Here is a 22,779-nt window from a genome sequence, read left to right as displayed (position 1 = left end):
TATATATATATATACAGTATATATATAATATATATATGTAAAAAAAATTCTGGAATGGAAAAGCAAGGCGACGATACGTTATCTTCTCAGAAGTTCTTGGAAGAAATTTAAAAGACCCGCAAGACAAAAAAGAAAAATCGCGCGGGGACCGTAAACATGAGACTTGGTGCCAAGAGATTGTCCCAGTCTTGCGGGGACGTGGAACATAAGATTCTTGCAAGACATGCTCTTCTTATCAGATAAGAGCATGGACAACCAGCAAAACATTCAGTCATGTAAAGTTACGTAGCACACACAGATCCTGCGCTCTCGGCAAAGAAGAAAGAGCACCACGGAGAAAAGAGAACCAAGGCGCGATACACATGCAGAGAAAGGCACAGAATATGAAAGCAGTAAAATTCGAAAGTATTGTAGTGTCCCAGCCAAGCTGAAGCCTGTTTTGTTTTAAGTGACTGTTAGGTCCGATTGAGAGAGGGCAGAGTACAGCACGGAAGACTGATAGCTGGGTACTGATTGATGTGGTAAGGGGGAGGCGAGACCCGTTGGAGGAGGGGTTGGAGAGGGTGCTAGAAAGTTGTTTGGGGTTACGCAGTTGGTGATTGTTAAAGTACAACTTTTGTGACATTTTATGACGTCAGTCGCTACAGTATCAAAAAAAAGATAGTAAAGATTGCATTGACGCAAACAAAAGGAAATGAATCATCGATTGAAAAAATAGCAGGACAAATCGAGGTCATAAATAAAAGGCAAAGAGTGTAAAAGAAAGTCTTTTAGCCTTTGTGCATGTACACAATACTGGACCATATGATGAGAATCTTTGGTCCCGCACAACAGCAACGATTCCAAAGAAGAAAAAAATGCTTTTAAAATTGTATATCCAATTAACCAAACAAAGGGGTTGATGCTATACACATGAAGAGCAGGTTACAGATTATGAAAGCAGTGGAATTCGAAAGGCTCAAAACAAAAAACCTTGGCGCGATACACATGCAGTGAAAGTTAAAGAATATGAAACTAGGAAAATTAGAAAGTATAAAAAAATAAAGTAAAGATCGCAGTATCGCAAATAAGCGGAAATTACTCGAAAAAGGGAAAATAATCACCACGAACCAGGGGTCACTGAAAAAAAGCAGGAAAAAACGTGGCAAGAAATAAAGGACCGAGTAGAAACCAAAGTAAAACGTCATAAAGAGGTTATTAAACAAAGGGGCTAAACACATGCAGAGAAGGTTAGAGATAATGAAAACTGGAATTCAAAAGACGCAAAAGAACGTAGACACGAAACATGCAGAGCAAGATACAGAATAGGAAAGCAGAAAAAACGACAGTGTCAAAACAAAGAAAGTAAACATCGTATTAGCGCAAACAAAGAGAAATTATTACTCGGAGAAATAACGAAAAGGAGAATAGAGATTGAATATATGGACATACAGTCATGGCCGAAATTATCGGTACCCGTGGAATTTTCCCAGAAAATGCACCATTTCTCCCAGAAAATTGTTGCAATTACAAATGTTTTGGTATACGCATGTTTATTTCCTTTATGTGCATTGGAACAACACAAAAAAACTGAAAAAAGCCAAATCTGACATCATGTCACGCAGAACTCCAAAAATGGGCCGGACAAAATTATTGGCACCTTTTCAAAATTGTGGGTAAATAGCTTTATGTCAAGCATATGATGCTCGTTTGAACTCACCTGTGGCAAGAAACAGGTGCTGGCAATATAGCAATCACACCTGAAGCCAGTTAAAATGGAGAAAAGTTGATTCAACCTTTCTGTTGTGTGTCTGTGTGTGCCACACTAAGCATGGAGAACAGAAAGAAGAGCAGAGAATGTTTGAGGACTTGAGAACATAAATTGTGGAAAAACATCAACAATCTCAAGGCTTCAAGTCCATCTCCAGAGATCTTCATGTTCCTTTGTCTACTGTGCACAACATAATCAAGAAGTTCACAACACATGGCACTGTAGCTAATCTCCCTGGACATGGACAGAAGAGAAAAATTGATAAAAGACTGCAACGAAGGATAGTCCAAATGGTGGATAAACAGCCCCAATTAGATTCAAAACATATTCAAGCTGTTCTGCAGACTCAGGGTGCAACAGTGTCAGCTCAAACTATCTGTTGACATCTGAACGAAATGAAACGCTATGGCAGGAGAGCCAGGAGGACCCCACTGCTGACACAGAAACATAAAAAAGACAGACTGGAGTTTGCCAAAATGTACTTGAGCAAACCAAAATCCTTCTGGGCGAATGTCTTGTGGACAGATGAGACCAAGTTAGAGCTTTTTTGGTAAAACTCATCATTCTACTGTTTACAGAAAATGGAATGAGGCCTATGAAGAAAAGAACACAGTACCTACAGTCAAACATGGTGGAGGTTCTAAGATGTTTTGGGGATGTTTTGCTGCCTCTGGCACTGGATGCCTTGACTGTGTGCAAGGCATCATGAAATCTGAAGACTACCAAAAGATATTGAGGCGCAATGTAGGGCCCAGTGTCAGAAAGCTGGGTCTGTGTCAGAGGTCATGGGTGTTCCAGCAGAACAATGACCCCAAACATACCTCTAAAAGCACCCAGAAATGGTTGAAGGCAAAGCGCTGGAGAGTTCTGAAGTGGCCAGCAATGAGTCCTTATCTAAATCCGATTGAACACTTAGGGAGAGATCTCAAAATTGCTGTTGGGAGAAGGTGCCCTTCAAATCCTAGAGACCTTAAGCAGTTTGCAAAAGAATGGTCAGAAATTCCAGCTGAGAGGTGTAACAAGCTTGTTGATGGTTATAGGAAGCGCTTGATTTCAGTTGTTTTTTCCAAAGGGTGTGCAACCAAATATTAAGTTGAGGGTGTTAATAATTTTGTCCAGCCCAGTTTTTGAGTTTTGTGTGAAATGATGTCAGATTTGGCTTATTTTCTCTGTATGTTGTTCCAATGCACATAAAGGAAACAAACATGTGTATACTAAAACATTTGTAATTGCAACAGTTTTCTGGGAGAAATGGTGCATTTTCTGGGAAAATTCCAGGGATGCCGATAATTTTGGCCATGACTGTAGGTGATATGTCAGAAGTATGTAAATATTGTAAGGCTTTGAAGTTTAAGTCAGAGAATTTCAAAAACGGGGTTTAACTCACATGCATTTATTGGTTACTTTGCAAAAAAAATTATTAACTGCTGATGATGTGGATCGTTTGGTCTGTGCTGAAATTCCAAACATAGAACCCAATCCTGAATTATGGTACAAAGTCATTAAACACGTCTCACGGACCTCATTTAAAAGATTCAGCATATTGGGACACGAAAGATTCCAAATATTGTTTTTACAGAAGTTCTGAAATAAAAGTGAAACTAATGAAATAGCAACGATTCAAAGAAAAACAAAATCTTACAAGTGTGTATCCAGAAAACCAAACATGGGGGTTGGCGAGCAAAACGAGCAGGGGGGCGAAGCCTCCTAGTATGTATGTGTGTGTGTGTGTGTGTATGTATATATATATATATATATATATATATATATATGTATATAGATTACGGATTTTTCAAATGTTCATTACTTTTCCTGTGCTTAAAACTCATTAAAAAAGGTGTTTTTAGTGAGCGGGTCGTAAGGCTATAGCGTGAACTCTTGCAGTGTTAGTTTTCTCTGTTGTTCAAGGTTTTCTCAGTGTTATTCAATGCTTTTACATTTAGTTTACTATTACGCTGTGCATTCAATGGTATAATTATCTATATTTGTGCTTAAAATCTTAAAAATATATATTTACATACAGTTCATATGATCTGGAACGGATTAATTGTATTTACATACAATCCTATGGGGGAAATTACTTCGGTTCCACTGTATTACTTTCCGACAAAATTACAGGCATTTTACGGAAATACAAACCAGTATTACTGAGAGAGAAAATTAAAGGCACACAATACAGTGACACATATTACAGCCACATACAAGGTCCCTTGCCATTTAATATAGACTGTTCATACTAATGTTTATGCACTACTGTTCTAGCGCCCGTTATTGTAACGGGCTTAATGTCTAGTATATATATATAAAATATGTATATATATGTTTTCTTTAAAACAATATTTATAGGTAAAGATGATGTAATGTAATGGACAACATACCACATTTAGATTTTATACTCCATTGTATAATTTAAATAAACATAAATGCAAATTTCACATATTGAAAAAGTGAGTATATTTATCACCACTTCAAATACCTAAAATTAGAATCAGGCGCTTCAGATCAGAAGGAAATTATTAGAACATCATTACAGAAGATCTTGCAGAGGCCTGCCTTATTTAAACCTCAGACATTTAGTTTGGTTAGGTCTTTGCTGATGAACTGTGTTTTATCACCATACCCACCATACTGTGAGGCCTTCAGAAAAAATATTATTGATGCTTATGAGTCTGAAAGGGATTTAAAAAAGATCCCAAACATTTGGAAATTAACAATGCCACTATCCAGTAGATCAGTGGAGAACTTCGTGGAGAAAGTTTCAAACAACTTGTCCAGGCCAGGATGCCCCAACAAGTTCAGCCCAAAAGGGGAATGCAAGATGCTAAAAGAAGTCTCTGCAAACATCATAATGTCATCACAGGGCTGACAGGTTGCTCTGGCCACCGTTGATGTCTGTCATTAGAAAGTGGCTGCACAAATTAGATCTACATGGGAGGTATGCTGAAAGGAAAGATGGAGTTATTTGGCTATAGGACCATGAGACATGTTTAGTGATGACCAAATATAGCATTTGAGCAGAACAACCCGATACCAGCTGTAAAGCATGGTGGTGGAAATGTTATGGTTTGGGGCTGCTTTCCTGCTTTAGGGACTGGTAAGCTCACCATCCTTGAATCAAGAATTCCTGATTCTACTACAGGGTGTTTAAAGATAATGTGAAATCATCTGTCAGAAGATTGAAGGTTCTGTGGAAAGTAGACATTGCAATATGACAATAGCCCAAAATATACCAGTAAATCCACCAAGGAATGGCTGAAAAGAAGCAAACAGAAGATTCTAGAATGGCCAAGACAATGCTCTGATCTGAATCTCATCTGAGGCTGTGCACACAAGACACCCTTCAAACATTGTACAGCTGAAAGAATCGCATTGAAAGTTCTGGGGAAAACTTTATACTAGTTGATGTCAGAGACATATGGACAGTTCTAGGAAACACTGAAACACCCAACTGAGATTGATTTTGGTAAAGGGGAGATTACCAGTTATTAGAGCCAAGGGAATACGTATTTTTCCAACAACAGAAATGGCATATCTATCAATAGTTTATTGAATAAATTATTGCAGTCCAGTTTTAGAGAATTTTTACACAGGTACATTACCTTTATCTAAAGGTTTAAATGAGAATCAAATCTTGATATGTCTACATATGTTAAAAAAATGAAAAAATTTCATGGGGTGTACTTACTTTTTCACATTTCTGTTGGTTTTAGTGTACATTAAGCCATAACTTAACTACCTCACTCATGTACCTCTATAAAAGAGCAAACTAAGATGCAATATACAGTAAACACAAATGACATGCAACCTAGACATTTAACAAAAAATAAATACATGAGTTTTATTTATCATGATATTTAACCATATGACCGTTTTGACCTTGATTGAAATTTCCTGTGTCAGTCCCATTTAGGCATCTAGATTAAAAGGACTTTAACAAAAATATGGCCTAACACACATAGCTGGATATCAATGAGATTAAAATATTTGGTGGTTAATCCATATCATCCATTCTTTTCCAAGACTATGCCCTAAGATGCCTTGTTTAAAGCTACAGCATATGATGCTCTTGTGGTAAAAGTCAGACATGAAAAATATATAGATAGATTTTTATTGCACTATTTTTTTTTAATTTTTTTTTTGCTAAAATTTAATTATTTGCTTTTTTCCATACATTCATCAAGATGGAACAACCTTTTAACAAATTCCATACAGTTAAATGTTTCATTAATTTCAATGGAAACTGTGGTAAAAATATATGTAGCTCAAGGCCATTGTTAAATCTTAATTAACTTTAACTGGCAAAATGATTTAGTTATATGAATAATTTGGGGAAGAATCATTTTTAATTATGTGCTGAGTGGTACATGCTTCAAAGAAACATCTGAATTTCAGAGTCACCGAAGGTGAAGCATTTGAATTGCTGTGACTCTTAAGTTATTTACACTGTTAGTCATGAATTTACAAATCAACTTTTAAGCTTTCAATACAGTTTGGCCTCTTAGTTTTCCTATATGGAGAATCAAAAAGATGGGACAGAAGACAAAAGGATGTCTTTAAGTGGACTCCATCATTGATTTATTGTATAAACCTAGTTAACCCTATGTGCAATGCACTGCTTATGCCGATAATTTAATTTAATATGACATTTGTGTGATGATAAGACAATGTGAAAAGTGTTCATCTGGATGTCTGACTTAAGTTAATCAGTGTTTAATTTGAGATCTAAATCAGTTTTTAAATTATGAACTCAACATTAAAAATTAAAAATCAGCACGTTAATCATTTATAATCTTCTTTTATTCTGTTTGCTGTACTACACAATGGATTCACTTTAGATTCAACTGTTTGCACCGGTGAGTTTTGTTTCTTATAGATCATTTCAGCTTAATATTTTTAGTATAAGGAGGGAATTAACAGCATGGTAGGCACTTTTATATGTTCAGAATTACTTACGCCATCTCTTCTTTGCTTTTCTTGGAAGCATTAACCACCTCTAGCACGTTGCTTCTTAACAACTTGAATTTCCCTTATATTTACTTTTTTTTTCTTTATTTAATTTCCATCTTTCATTCATGCATGCAGTGCCTTAAACATATACAGTATATATTTTTTCATCGGATATATGCTTAAAATTTTTCTTGTGCTGTCCTTTATATAGGCTGAGTGGGTTGCTTTAAACTATGTACCATTTGCTGAAAAGTCTTTGGATGTTGTTGTTGACCTCTATCAGAAAACTGCCTGCCATAAAGCTGTAGTAAATTCAAAGGTTTTACAACAAATCATAAAGGTAAGCCTTAAATTTATCTGATATTGCACAAGTCATTTTTTTTTAAAACATCTTTGCATTTATTTAATCTTTCTTGTTGCACGTAGTTCAAATCAGAAATTTTCAATTGCTGTTGATGAAGCCATAGGCTATGATCAACATTTAATCCACGTTAACATGTTTCAGGAGAGTTAAATTAAGTAGGTTCTGTAATTTCAGAACTTAACAACTCCACATTAATAATTAGGCAATCTTAAGATGTGTGCCTTAAACACATAGAAATGTTTGTCATATGTATGTTATTGTTTCAGTATGTATATTTTTTCAAAGTGGTGGCATATTTTTACTTAGAGCTCTAATATAAACAAAAGCCTGAATATCAAAATAATTGTAATTACATGATAACTACAAGTTATGTGTTGTGTGTAGGTGTTGTGTGTAGAATTCTGAGGAAAAAAATGAATTTAATCCATTTTGGAATAAGGCTGTAACATAACAAAATGTGGAAAAAGTGATGTGCTGTGAATACTTTCCAGATGCACTGTACCTCATGTGGTTTGTTGTAATGGCTGAGAAAATCATTTATTATCATTTTCTCATGAAGAACAGAGATAACATTTCTGATAGAATGGGAGCTTATGGTGACAAATGCTGAATAACAGCAAACAATATTAAAACTGATTAATTAAACAGTTCACATATCACTCCTCTTTTCAGATTACTGCAGTGGCTCTCTGTAGCACCACACATTAAGTTCAAATCCTAGATGCTTGCCTTAAGAGTAGTCAATTCAAAATTTTGCCTCCTTTAATATGTTGTTTACTGAATTATGTTGACCTCATTTGTAAGATTCTTTGGATAAAAGCAACTGCAAAGCAAATAAATTTAAATCTAAGTGTAGCTGATTTCATCCTAAAGTTTAATTTTTCACCTACTACTACTCAGAATTCTTTGACATTATGTTTTAACCATTCTTTAACTTGAGGTCATCCAATGTTTTGAGAGTTTATGGTGTATTACTTAAATGTTACAATAACCCGAGTACTGTATATTACCATGAATACTGTAATACAATACAGATTATCTAGATTTAAACAACTTTGTGCTAATGTACCTTCAAAGTATATTTGATCAATGACATACATTTTTATGTTTATATTTTTAAATACAGACTTTAAGAATACCACTGAGTATGAAATACTCTTGCCCTTCTGAGAGTACATGGAAATTGGCTGTAGCCTCCCTTTTAAAAGTGTTGTCTATTGGCCTTCCTGTTGCAAGGCAACATGCTTCATCTGGTAAATTTGATACCATGTGGCCTGAGCTTGCAAATGCTTTTGAGGACTTCCTTTTCACAAAAAGGTAAGCAAGAACTTTTTATGGATCTAACCACATTTCATAGTAAAGGAGACTCATTTTGGTATACTGTAAACCCTTGTTTATCGCGGTTAATCCATTCCAGACTCTACTGCGATAAATTAATTTCCGCGAAGTAGGATTCTTTATTTATAAATCGAATATTTTCACAGTTACAGCATAGAAAACCTGTTTACGACCTTCCTAATACGTTTTTTAACATTATTAGAGCTCTCTAGACATGAAATAACACCCTTTAGTCAAAAGTTTAAACTGTGCTCCATGACAAGACAGAGATGACAGTTCTGTCTCACAATTAAAAGAATGCAAACATATCTTCCTCTTCAAAGGAGTGTGCGTCAGGAGCAGAGAATGTCAGAGAGAGAGAGAGAGAGCAATCAAAAATCAATAGGGCTGTTTGGGCTTTTAGGTATGCGAAACAGGTAGTCTTTCAGCATTTTTTAGAGGAGCGTCCGTATCCTCTAGTCCTGTGTGTGAACAGCCCCTCTGCTTACACCCCCTCCATCAGGAGCAGAGAATATCAGAGAGAGTGAGAGAGACAGAGAAAAGCAAACAATCAAAAATCAATATGTGCTGTTCGGGCTTTCAAGTATGCAAAGCACAGCGCAGGAAACATATCATATATCATTGAGGAGTTTTATTTAATACGTAATACATGGTCTGATTGGGTAGCTTCTCAGCCATCCGCCAATAGCAACCCTTGTATGAAATCAACTGGGCAAACCAACTGAGGAAGCATGTACCATAAATTAAAAGACCCATTGTCCGCAGAAATCCGCGAACCAGCAAAAAATCCGTGATGTATAGGCCTATTTAGATGGAGTGAAGCCGCGAAAGTCGAAGCGTGATATAGCGAGGGATCACTGTATGGTAACTAAGAAAATAGGTTTACATTCAGAGGGGGTCCAAATAAAATTCTTTTTACTGCTTTGATGTAAAGCTTGTATTTGTGTAGGTCTTTAGTTCCATTGAACTGTTTGACTCAAAGAGAGAACCTGCAGCTTAACTAGCAAGAACAAAACTGTAGTTTTAAAAATACCTAAGGATAAGTGAAGTGGATAAGGCCTTCTTTTTAGCACAATACAGGTGGAATCCCATTGTAACAGAATTCATTGGACAATCAAAACGAACTTTCGTTACAACGAATTTGAAGAAAATAAGAAGAGTATTGGTCAACAGCGAATCGCCGTCTCTAACAGCACCAGAGCAAGGACTGCTCCATAGTTGCTCTGCAGTGTCTGGTAAACCGTAAACCAAGGACAAAGTCCTCAGGCTTACTGCATAACATGCTGGTCGAATGATGTTTACAACATTTAACACCCAATCTGAACTCGCCTTTCTGTCTCTCGTGCAACTAACTCTGTGACCCAAGCTTGACTATACCTGTGTGAAAAAAAACAGCGTTTCTTAAACTGTAAAAAAATATTTTACTTAAAAATAAGACAATAGATGTAACTCTTTTTTTTATATACAAATACAGGTGTGAATACAGCCTGAAAAAGAGAGATTAGATGTAACATTTTTTATAGAAATACAGGTATGGATACAGAATGAAAATGAGATGTTAGATGTAACTTTTTCAACTTGTCTACATGGAGTTTGCAGATCAAAAGCAACATGAAGTTTAGGCTGAGTGGAAATTATAAAAAGGGGCCTGTATGAGTGGGAATGTGGGTGTGTGCATGAGTGAACCCTTCAATGAACTAGAATCTTGTCCAGGGATATCTTGGATAGATTCTGACCATCCAGAAGGCTGATTTGGATTAGGCATGTTTGAGAACGTAATGTTTTGTTAATTATTAGAATTATCTCCTAAATTCATTTTTGGTGCTTGTTATGAATGATCTGTCTTCCTTGCATTTACCATTTGTGTTTAATACGTGTTTATGTATTAAATAGATAATTTTGCCTGCATTTTGTGAAATCTGCTAGGTTCAGATTTGATTTGCCAATTTCAAAGTAAAATTCTGATTTTTGGCATAAAAGAAATCAGTTCTACATTACCACACTGTTAAAGGATTTTCAGGTGTAACAGTTTTTTGTACTATTGCCTGTATTAAAAAAAAAAAAGACAAAGCTTAGCTTGTTTCTGATGACAACGTGAAATTCAGTGGTCCTAACACAACATCCATGTAACATGCACTGCTAACTACAAAGGATACCAATTTATAATCCACGTTTCTATACATAGGAGCTAATCTTTGACCATTTTTAAAATCAACATTGCAGACTATCACTTTGCTTTATAGGCACTCCTTGTATTATCAAGTGATTCATTTCTGTATTTGCTTCTGGTAAATAGATAAATGGGGAAAGAAATCTGTCCCACTAGGAAACAGACATGTTTATTTAATGGAGTGGTCAAAAGCATTACAGGATTAACAGTAGGAGTAGCAGGATACACTCTGATCAGTAAAGGTATCTAATGTATGTATGTATGTATTTTACTGTGATTTAATTTCATTTCTTTGTTCATCAGCTTACCACCTGATAATCTGTCTATTCAAGAATTCCAAAAGAATGAACGGATCGATGTAGAGGTATGAATGTTATGCATATACTTCCTGGCTCATAAAGAACAAAACCTTCTTATTTTAGGCTAAAATATAACACACAAATATTTCAGGCTATCTGTGTTTCCTGTAGGTTGTACAACTCATCAGCACAGAGATACTGCCGTTTGCAAATTTTATACCAAAGGAATTTGTCAGCCAGATAATGCTGATGCTGAATAAAGGGTCAATTCACTCTCAGCCTGCATCATTCACAGGTATCTTCCTTGCTCATGTTAAGATATTTTATCAGCTTACCCTCAAGTTTATAGGAAGATAACATGAAGTGAAAGGAATTTGCAATATTTTCTGGGCACATTCTGAAATTTCATTCTGATACCAGCTATAAAGAAACCACTTGCAGATATTTTTTCATTTTTTGCTTATGATTTACAATAAGAATACAGGTTTTCTTAATTTTCTTTCATAGAAGCTGAAATAGATATTAGGATGAGAGAAGAATTTTCCAAGGTATGCTTTGAGACATTGTTGCAGTTTTCCTTCAGCAACAAAGTGTCAACACCTCAGGAAGGATACATTTCACGAATGGCTCTTTCAGTACTTTTAAAAAGATCCCAAGATGTGTTACACCGCTATGTCGAAGATGAAAAGTTGAGTGGTAGATGCCCACTTCCAAGGTGAGTAACCGAAGGAAATTCTTACTGTTGATTTCAGTGTTTTTTGGATATTTGATTTCAAGTACAGTTTGATTTTTATGCCTTATTTTAATGCTTTGTTGTCATGTACAGTATGTACTCTTCTAGTTTATGTTCATTATTTTGCACAAGATCTGGGTTAGATGTAATGATCCATAGGTACTGAGATCAATTTGTTATTACTTTCCATAAACTGGAATGCTATTTGCAACTGTCCATTAATTAAGTATTGCTTCCAATAGTCTGGTAATGGAAATTTATTAATTAGAAATTCCTGGAAAACCCCGTTCAGACGCGTGATTGATTTTTTTCCCCCCTATGTTCTTCATATCTATAACATGTTTTTGTTTTATATATTTTAATAATAAACTTGCCCTTGATTTTCCCCTGGTATAGGGAAATTGGAACCTGTTAATGCATGGCAAAAATGTTATCGTAAAAATGAGGAAATAAATGTGTTTCCTAATATAATTACAAAAAATATATAGTGCCTCATTCTGAACATAAGTATGTTTTTGCCATGGTGGTTAAAAACCACCTTAAACAACTGCTCACAATTGCCTTTCATTTAAAACAACTGGAGACCTCATTCATTTAATTTGTACCTTACATGTGCCTTTATTGCCAGAATGTACTAACTTGCAATGCATCTTTTTTTTTGTTTGTTTTTGTTTTTTTATTGTATTTTGTTTATTACCAATTTGCTTTATATAGTTACCGCTCACAGGTAATTAGATAGTTCTTGTATTTAAGTAAAATCTTGGATGCTAAGTTTATGTGTGTCAGTATCTTGAATGTGGAAAATCCTCGCTGATAATTTCTGCAATATTTGTCAGTTTTGAGTGGTTTGTCTAATAAACATTTTTAGATACTTTTGATTTTTTACATTTTTTATTATACTTTTGTATAAACACTTAACATTTCTATATAAACCTAAATAAAATCCACCCATCTGCACAATTTCCAGATCTGCTTAGCAGGGTCACCGGAATGCTGGAGTGTTTCTCAGCAGGCTTCGGGCATAATGCAGAAACAATAAAATACATGTCATATACTTAAAGTTGTAATGTGTTCAAAGGCTTCTTGTTTTTTTCCCTTTTATGAGCAAGTGGTTTTTAATAAATATTTCTGAAACCACATGGTCTATGATTGTATTTCTACTGTTATTTTAAAGCAGACAGTCCCACTTTACTAATGCACATTTTCAAAATTGTAAATGTTTGTATGGATAATGTATGAGTTACATAGATTGCATTTGGGCATTGAAGCCATGTAAGTTAGTGAATTCTCACAACCACAGGAAAAATCAACAGTCTGACTATGGGTGGAAAGGGACATTTGTTGTGATGAAAATACTGTATGTAATAAATATGCTCGTTATTTATCTGGTATTAGAGTGAGCAATCAGGTATTGTTACTTTTGTACTTAAAGCAGAAAATGTGTATATTAATTAAAAACTTTTAGAGTTGTATACAACAGTTTTGAGGAATTGTAGGGATATATACCAACAGATGAACACACACACAGATATAAAGGATTTACTTATTTATTTATTTGCATTTCAGGCAACAAGTGACTGAAATAATCTTTGTTTTGAAAGCAATCAGTACCCTTCTGGACTCTCTCAAAAAAACACAACCTGAAAATGGTAAGTGATTTCATAAATATCACTGGATGGTTCCACTGATTTTGCTGTTCCTTTTAACGTCATAACATAACATGGTTTAATCTTTCAGTTGTGACATTTCTGAGAAATAAAAAATGGATAAGTCATGCTGTTGCTAAGATTGGTTCACTTGTTTCTTCTGCGATATCTGTTCCGTGTATTATGTTTTTTATGAGTTGACTTCCTTATGTAAAGTTAATTAACTTCTTTACATTTTCCATTCATTACACAATATAGCTCTGCTGTTCATCTGGGATCTCCTTTTTTCATGCAATTCTACATATAATTGCCAGATGGTTTAGCTTCTTGTAAAAACTAGACTTTTCAGTGTGTTCTTGAAAGATGTGAAAATTCATGCTGTGAGCAGTCCTAGCTCAGTTTAAAAATATGACTAGTGGAGATACACCAAATGTCAAAGAGTGTGCAAAACTATCACAAGCATTTAGCTTAATGTCACAAATAAGACTTGCATTTGATTGAGAGGAGTAACATTGGAGCTGTCTCATATGACAGTATAAGTGCTCATCAAATTATGATATATATATATATATATATATATATATATATATATATATTATATATTTATCAAAGCATGCCTTCCAAACATCTAGGTCTGCACTACCTTACCTTCAAGTGCGGATAAAAAAGAATAAACACATACATACACACACACACACACACACACTCACTCCTTTGAGCTTTTTGGGGGCTGGTAAAAAAGTGGTAAAAATTCCAGTCAGGTTAAATATTACACCAGCATTATCAGCTTTTATGTAATTTTGTCTTGATGAATATAAATGAAAAATACTACCTTGTTAGTTTGAAGGTATTATATAATAACTACACATTATTTAACATCTGCTAAAAAATAGATGAATGTTACTTCTCATTAGAATAGCTGTGATGAGAGCAGCCATTCAGCCCAACAAGCTTGTCCGTTCTATTCACCTGGATTGACTGAAATAACAGTCAAATTTTGAAGGTCTCTAAAGTCCTGCTCTCCACTACACTAATCGGTAATTGATTTCATGTGTCTATGGTGGCTTCCAGCCTCGTGTGCAAAGTTTCAAGGACAGATGTTGGTTCCTTTTAACACCATAATATGATAACAGCACAACTTAATTTGGGAAAAAGAATGAAGTAGTCGTTCCTTTTTTAGAAGGTTGTCACAAAAATAACAATAATCTCTTCTCCTTCCATTTGTTTTTTTCATTAATTTTCCTTTCTCTCTTTACTCTGTCATTGAGAATGTGTTTTGATTTACACATTTGCTTAAGTATGGGTGCCTTGTGTGTCTTTGATGTATTGTTGAGTATGTTTAATACTTCATACTTTATTCAGCTGTTATTATGAACATTTTAATGCTAATATAAATTGAAAAAGTCAAACTCCTCTCTAGTATCCATAATGTTGCAAACCACAAATGATCACCTTGTATGTTTTGAGCTTCAGTCATCAAGTACATGATTCTAGTGTATAGATTTTTAAAATATATTCATACTTGGCAAGGCATTATGAAACATCACTCACAGGACTATGATTACTAAGTATTAAGAGTCTTTTTATTATAATATAAGTTTGAAACTATCTTAAAGATATGTTTATTTTATAATTTAAAATATATAATTATGTGTGTTTGTGGTGACTCTCAGCAGTTTGACTTCTCTAAGTGTGTCAGACAATTTGTCTTTTCAGAATGGGTTCAGTTGATTGTTTTTCTTTACTCATGGAAATTTTCTACAGCGTCAAGATAGCCTTTTGGCACTGTGCACATCTTAATTTTATTATTCTACACTGTTATAGTTGTTAGTCTCTTACTAATTAGCATGCAGAGTCACCACAGACTAATGTAAAGCCAGCCACAGTGAGTCAAAGATTGTAGGCTTTTTGTCCCCATCTACTGGCTTGCAGGTTTTTAATTTGGAAGGAGAAGGAGAGCAGATTTACTGCTGTGCCTTAACAGCAGCCAGCTACAGATTTTTCCACAGTATCACAAGATGTTCATGTGAATCCAGTTGCTTTTAAAAAAAAAAATCATGAAAACAGATGTGTAAAGTGGTGTTTCCTGATGCCTTTGATGCAGGAAGCTGCATAATTTTACTACTGTGAAAAAATAGCAGCAGCCAGAGCCAGAGTCCACGTTAGGGCTTCATCAGATATCTCTCATTGCATAGCTCAATGCATCCTGGTCTGCCACCTCAGCCAGTACCCTGCAGACCTGAACTGCCAGTTCAGTCAGTCATTGCAGCACTCCAAGGTGCTTTCCCCTTAAACAGATGCTACTACACTCTGGATCCTCCTACCTGTGCGTAGTTCCAGCAGCCTCTTCTTTGGTCTGCTCTCTTGAATCAGTCAAAAACACATGAAATAACTCAGCCAGTCCCCACGACCTTCACACAGCCATCAATCCTAATCCCTGTACAAAGCTCAAGAGAGCCATTGCTGCCAGTAATTTCTTTTCCATATACAGAATGCCCTCCAAGCCAAACTGCAAATGTATGATCACGTGTTCTGTTTTCGTTTTCTAGCACCTTTATCCTCAGTTACTTGTAGCTGGTGCCTCTTATTTACCCCGCTGCTTCATCCAGTAATCAACACAATCCAGCTATCACACATGTTCATATGCACACCATTATGAAGAGCAGGTGAAACCATCAGCCAATGTTTAAAAGCCATTAAATAAATGAACTCATTAAAACAGCCCCAAACTTGTCTTATCACAACGGATATTACTGTGATTACTATTAAAAGGTTTTTTAACGGAGTTACATTTTTCTACAGCTTCCTTGTGTATCAGAAAGCAGACGTTGATGGTGCCTACATTATTTGCTGCTTTTGGTTTTGTTGTTTGTTTTCTTTCTTACTATAGTATTTATGTTGGAATTATAAGTAATAAGTATGCTATTTTCAATTGTGTACTTAATTTATCATTTTGATTTGAGCGAATGCAGTACTGATTGTTTTCCCAATTTTTTGTAAGATGTGCATCTAGTTTCTGTCTTGAAGAACCACCAACATTACAAGCTTTCACTGCACCCAGACTGTTAATCGGAGGCATTTGTCTTTCATTGCAGTCATGATTTCATTAAGTTCTTTGATGCTGGTGTCTTCATTTTCAATATAAAAATTAAAAAAAAAAAAAGTTTGACGCTTTCATACTGACGTTTGGGCATCATAAGCCAGAATGAAGTTGTTTTCCTCATAGAACTCTTTTTTTCCAGTTTTTGAAAAGGATAAATTCTACAGATCCAACAGGTCTAAGCACCATCCATGCTGCGTGGGAACAAATTAATTTGCTGTTCTCCATTAACCAAAATTGCCATAAAGGTAAAAAAAGTCCAACTTGACAACCATAGAATAAACAAACCTGTTTGTGTTTGCAAAGATCCACCACAAAAACTGTGTATTTTGCCACATTAAATATTGTAGATTCCTGTTAAATTCAAATAATGAGTGTGGATAGTTGAGATGAGTTGTCTATTTAAGCTGGGAGTTCAATTTAGAAGAACTCAAGATGGGGTTGACTGTCTGATTGAAGTGAAAGCCTTTGGCTCGAGCTTTCTGAACCAACTCTTCAGATGTGTGCAGTTGACATTAATAGCCACTAGATGGTGCTTTATGTCAAAAACAGACAAAATTGTGTGTTTTTTTTTTATATATTATTTTTTTTAGAAGAAAAAAAAAAACTCTCTCTTTATTATTATTTTTTTTTTTTTGTAACAGTTGACGCCAGTACTTGGGCCCAGGTCATTGCTTTATATCCAACACTAGTGGAGTGCATCACCTGCTCGTCGCCTGAAGTTAGTTTGGCTTTGAAAGAAGCACTGAGTCCATTTAAAGACTTTATGCAGCCACCTGTGACAAAAGTGCAAAACGGAGAGTCATGACCAACACCAAATTAAGACTTTTGATTTACAAAAATGTGGCATTTCTAAAGTGCAATGAAGAAGTGGGGTCTTAAGTTATCAGCCTTTATAAACAGACTGTAAGCCGGGGCAACTGTGAGACTCAACACTAACACTGATTTGGCCAATTTCTGTGTGACTCTGCTGACGTTGTAATCCATGAAACTGACAGAATGAAATTAATCATTAACTGGCAATGTAAACTGCACAGAAAGCTGATCAAAAATGTACAGTGTGTGGCGATAGTGTTAATGATGTAAGTACAGATAAAGTATTCACACTTTATTGGTCTTAAAAAGACAAAAGCAAAACACGATGATGATGATGGAACTCGCTGATCTTTTTGTGCACTTTTTTCCAACAAGTTTAAGAAAACAGTATCAGTGTCTGAAAGTATTTTATGCAAGACCTTTCTGGAACATTCCATGTCATCAGATCTGTAGCCAGCCCAGGACAACAGGATGTACTTGTAAGTGTAAAATAAATGATACAGTTCTGTATAAAAAAGAAGTGTTTTTCTTTCAGTATTTTTGATTGTTTATTTATGTGCAGTATTCACCACTATTCTGTTATAGCATGAACAGCTGTATTTCTGACATAAATAATCTAGTGGGGCAAGAGCAAAAGTTCCTATTTGAAGACTTCCCTAATGCAAGCATAACCTTACCTGCCTTATAATGTCAAAGGTGTTGATGTCACAAAAAATCAATCCGAGTGTGGGATGCTGCTGCCTGGTCTGTCTCGATTGGCATCTCATTGTTGTGATACCCTCTGACAAAACACAGCCATGTAGATTTAAACACTAAGTAACGCAAGAGCCTCATAACATCTTTCAGCTCAGGAAGCATACTGACAATGAACTGCCTATACTGAAATAGCAACACCAAGTTTAGAATCGAATGGCTTTAAAGTGAAAAAGACCAGGCCACAATAACACAGAAAGAATAGGCCAACTATACAAACTGCATGATTCAAACTGCACATTGCATGTGTGGTAGCAGTGCTAATTTCCTGTGTCCTGTTGAGCAAGCAATCCAAAAAATGTTTTTCTACATACAGTGACAAGAAAAAGTATATGACACCTTTAGAAATAACCACATTTATGTATTGTGAAGCCAACCCGGACATGCTCAGACAGGAGACAGGTTCAGCTTAATTTATAAAGCATACTGTGCACAAATACCAGCGCCAACACATACAATCCAGTCCCTTTTCAGACTCCAGTCCATCCACTTCAACTCCTTATCAGGCTTTGTCTTCTTCCTCCTGACTCTGGCCGATCAATGGTGGGGACTAGCCCCCTTTTTATAGGGCACCCAGAAGGACTCCAGGTACCCAATGAGCTTCCGGGTGTGGTGGAAGTGTAGCCAAATAAGGCCCTGAAAAGGTCCATGCACTCCCTGACGTTAGCCATGGAAAACTAAGGGGGCTACCCTCTGTTGGCCTGGGGGAGAAACTGTCCTGAAAATACTCTCTCCACTGGTCCTTCCACACTCTGGTCGTCCCAGCCGTGTAAGGGTTCCAGCCACCCGCCACAGTATAAATGTGTCTTAAAATATGATCTGATGTTCATCTAAGTTACAATAATAAACACACACAATCTACTTTAACTAATAACACCCAAATGATTGTATTGACCTTGTACATATTGTGAATACATCATTCAAATATTCACAGGTGTAGGTTGGGTAAAATATGTGAACCCTTAGGCTATTGACATCAACAAAAGCTAATTGGAGTCAAGAGTTAGCAAACCTGGCGTCCAGTCAGTGAAACAAAATTTGTGGGTTAGAGATACTTCATCCATCCATCCATCTTCTAACCCGCTGAATCCGAATACAGGGTCACGGGGATCTGCTGGAGCCAATCCCAGCCAACACAGGGCACAAGGCAGGAACCAATCCTGGGCAGGGTGCCAACCCACCGCAGGACACACACAAACACACCCACACACCAAGCACACACTAAGGCCAATTTAGAATCGCCTTGACCAATGAAAAAGACTCAAAACATTTTTGAATTTGCAATTCACAAGATGCAGTTGCTGATGTGAAGAATGCCTTGTAGAAAAGATCTCAGAAGATCTGTGAACAAGAATTGTTGATTTGCATGAAGGTGGAAAGGGTTACCCTGTAACTTCAAAGAGTTTAGGTATTTGTCAGTCCAGTTAGACAAACTGTTTATAAATGGAGATAATTTAGTACTGTGGCTACTTTCCCTAGAAGTTAGCGTCCAACCACTTCATAAACACAAAACAGAATGCTCAATGAGTAAAAAAAAACAAAACCTGAGCGTAAAGGCTTGAAGGAATCACTGAAGGAAGTTGCTGCTCTTCAAAAACAAAGAAAAACCAAAGCTCTATGCGTGAAGATTGCTAAAGACCACCTTGACACTTTGCAACACTTTTGTGATTTTCTTTGTGTATGTGTTCTTTACCAGAAAATTCAGCAATACATGAGTAAAATTAAATTTGTATTTCACATAACAGACCTTCCTCCAGTATTTCATGATTTTCTCTCCTCTTCTGCTTGACAATAAATTACCTTCTCATTTAGAAAATATCGTTTTAGCACCCATTATTACTAATTTTTTAATTGGTGCCTTAAAAGTTGAAACAAGAAAAAGCGCTATTTTTAAAAAGTAGTTAATTCAAACAAAGGGCAAAACAGACACACCAATGAATAATCTGCTAATAACTAAAGATCAAGATGGCAATAAATATCTTCCCAGATTTCTTCCCACATTGTTTTCTTTAAAATTTTGAAGTTAACGTAAAAATCGAACAAATAAGTAGCCTGAATAAAATGTAGACTGCAAGAACTTAACACTGATGGCAGTTTCAGAACTTCCTGAGGACTGAGCCTGAGAACTTCTGAGCTAACTCTGGCTATGTCAGTAGATGTCCATATCTTACTCTACGAGGTGCATTTAAGAAATGTGTGTGTTGGATTAGTGTTAGCAACTCTATATTGACCCCATTATACATAAGTGTGTGTCTGTGTGCAGGTTTGTGTCCTGTGATTGGCTGACTGATACCTAGTCCAGTGTTGGTTCCTGTTCCCAAAATAGGCACAAACTCTCTGGGACCTTGATAAGCAGATTAAAAGAAGGATGGAGTCTTCCTTGTTCCTTTCAGTTGCTGTATATTCATCCCACATCTCACTTCTTCCAAAATCTTTTACTCTTTTTGTCTTACTTTTCCCCAGCAGAAGATCCTGTTCCTTGACACAATTATTCCCAAACTTGCGTTGATAGAGAGTCTCGAAATCTGTCTCTCTCCTTCGTCATAAGAGATCTGCACACTGAAGACTTTTGGGAATTTCATCCATAACTTTGAGAACTGGTTCTAATTCCCCAAATCACTGGATATCCAGGAACCCAAGGTGTTGGGAGATAGCTCCCTCTTTCTTCTTGGTTCATTCTTGCACTGTTGTTCTCACTGTCACTTATGGTTTGCAAGAAAAGGTCCAACTGACAATTTTATGTCTTTCAGCTCTCTCACAGGGCAAGGATGAGGAGTCCAGGGTCAGTGCTGACATAGTTTTCCTTTTTGTAATCTTGTATAATCTTGGAAGTTATTATAATTGTCCTCCTTTCTATTAGTTCACCACAGTAAAATCTGAGTTCATAAGCCAAATGTTCCGATTGCTTCCTACCATTATCCTCAGATTGGCAATGTGGCCAAGAGATAAACAGACTTTCTCAGTCAGAATTTCCATGTGAACGCCCTATGAACTCGGAACTTTGAGTCAGACAAAGTTGAGTCAGAGAAAACAAAGCAACTGAATTCTCAGAGTTGTGATGTAACCCAGACCTTTCACCTTAGTCAATTGTATAAAATAAAAAAAATCACCTGGTCAGCCATTTTTGTGGTCAAATTGCATTTGCAACAAAGTGATACATATTTAATATGTTTAATTTGCCGTTTACTTTCACGAAGAAAAATAGTTTAATTACGTTTTTGCTGAGGAAGTAACAAATCCACAGTAAATTTGCATTTCTTTGAAAAATACAACCAGAAATTCATGTAAACGCACTGAAGAGGGAATGTAAAAGGTCACAAGTCAGAGTTCCAAAAATTCCAAAAGCACGTGAACACAACATTTAAACACTGGATGATAATTCTCCAGCCTGTGCTTGTGCAAAAGTTTCATTATAAAAAGGACCTGTACCTGTACATGTAGTGTAGCTTGTTGTGTATTTTTAGTACTACATACAGATGTCTCAAGCAGATACACATTTAATGTCCACTTTTTAGTTTTCATATTCAATGTTAAGCTAGTATTAAATGGCAATACACTCCATCACCTAACAATGTATTCCTTAACACCCTGCCTTTACCTTCTTTAACCTTTCAATGCTACATGATTACTTTTTCTCTTTCTAGAGATATTACAAAAAAAACATCTTTCCTTTCCCTCGAATGGTACCAAAGTTGACTTTAACCTGTTCTGACGTTGTCCAGAGGTTCACTTACTACTACTGATATTTTCTCTGACACTGCTGACTTCCTGGAATTCATCAACTGTTATTAAACTTCAGACATTTCTATCTATTCACCGGCCATCCAACCTTGCTAAAATATCTTCTGCCTTTACAGCTTTCATGACTCACACCTCCTTTTTTTTGTTATTTATTTTGGCATATATTGCCAGTTCCTCCTCTTTCACACTTACCCCAACTGTCAAAACCTGATCTTTTCTAAAGTTAGACTCAAATAATTAGTCATTTTCAGTTAAAAAGGTGAAGAACCCTTAATGATAAAGCATTTGTCAAACCTAGATAATATCGTAAGCAGTGCATCTGTTTTGAGCCCCCTACCCTCACAGGGATTTTCACCTCCAATAGGCCATGTCTTTTCTAATAGTGATTGATGTTGCACATTAGTATTTCTAAATCAGAATCAGAATTCACTTTATTGGCCAGTTACACAACAAATACTAAGGATTAGCTTTGGTAGTTTTGAGTCAACATATAGGACAACACAAAGTACACACAGAAATATAAACAGGGGAAATATGATGCAGCAAACAAGATATAAAGAGCTACAATAGCATAGAATATGAAAAAAGAGCCCATGTAGTCCAAATTGTGCAAGTATACATACTGTAGATACTGGGTATCATAACTACACGTGGTGACAGGTTTTGTTTTAGCTTTCACCACTCAAAGGCGTTAGCCAGGCAGATGTCTTTGGAATCGATGTAGTGGCCAGGATCAGCAGTGGTCTTCCTAATAATCCCAGCCTCGTGTAGGGTTTGAATGATAGCCTTTGATCTCTTCACATATTCTGATAGTGTCCTGCATAGATGAGGTCAGAATGGATTTGATGATGGCTGCATACAGTTGGACCTGTTTACTTTGGGGGAGATTGAATTTTCCCAGCCAGTACAAAAAGAGCATTCTGTGATAGGCCTTCCTGATAGGACATGTAATGTTTTTATCCCAACCAAGGTTTTGTGACAGCACAGTGCCCAGAAACTTAAATGATTCTGTTATCCCAACGGTTCAGCCCTTTAGAGCAAGTGATAGATGAGCAGATGGCTGTTTCTTGAAATCTATGATCTCCTTTCTTGAGTTTTTTGAATGTTATAGTCCAAATTATT

At 36.0% G+C, this 22,779-nt stretch overlaps 1 protein-coding gene across 4 annotated transcripts in view; it reads left to right on the top strand.

Moving 5' to 3' along the window:
- mon2 (MON2 homolog, regulator of endosome-to-Golgi trafficking) overlaps positions 1-17,683 on the top strand; it is a 174,531-nt gene extending 156,848 nt beyond the window's left edge. For 2 of the 4 annotated variants that reach the window (XM_039760846.1, XM_039760845.1), the window contains 8 exons: positions 6,586-6,603; positions 6,909-7,037; positions 8,188-8,378; positions 10,873-10,933; positions 11,040-11,163; positions 11,376-11,583; positions 13,168-13,250; positions 16,992-17,683. In XM_039760846.1, the coding sequence (XP_039616780.1) occupies positions 6,586-6,603; positions 6,909-7,037; positions 8,188-8,378; positions 10,873-10,933; positions 11,040-11,163; positions 11,376-11,583; positions 13,168-13,250; positions 16,992-17,155 (978 nt within the window). In that variant the 3' untranslated portion in view covers positions 17,156-17,683. The remainder of the gene's footprint in view (positions 1-6,585; positions 6,604-6,908; positions 7,038-8,187; positions 8,379-10,872; positions 10,934-11,039; positions 11,164-11,375; positions 11,584-13,167; positions 13,251-16,991) is intronic. The other 2 variants (XM_039760848.1, XM_039760847.1) reach the window with 1 other exon arrangement.
- Positions 17,684-22,779: the final 5,096 nt, after the last annotated feature.

The sequence above is a fragment of the Polypterus senegalus genome, chromosome 8 (assembly GCF_016835505.1).
Source record: "Polypterus senegalus isolate Bchr_013 chromosome 8, ASM1683550v1, whole genome shotgun sequence".
NCBI lineage: Eukaryota > Metazoa > Chordata > Cladistia > Polypteriformes > Polypteridae > Polypterus > Polypterus senegalus.
This window is presented reverse-complemented; position numbering and strand designations above follow the sequence as displayed.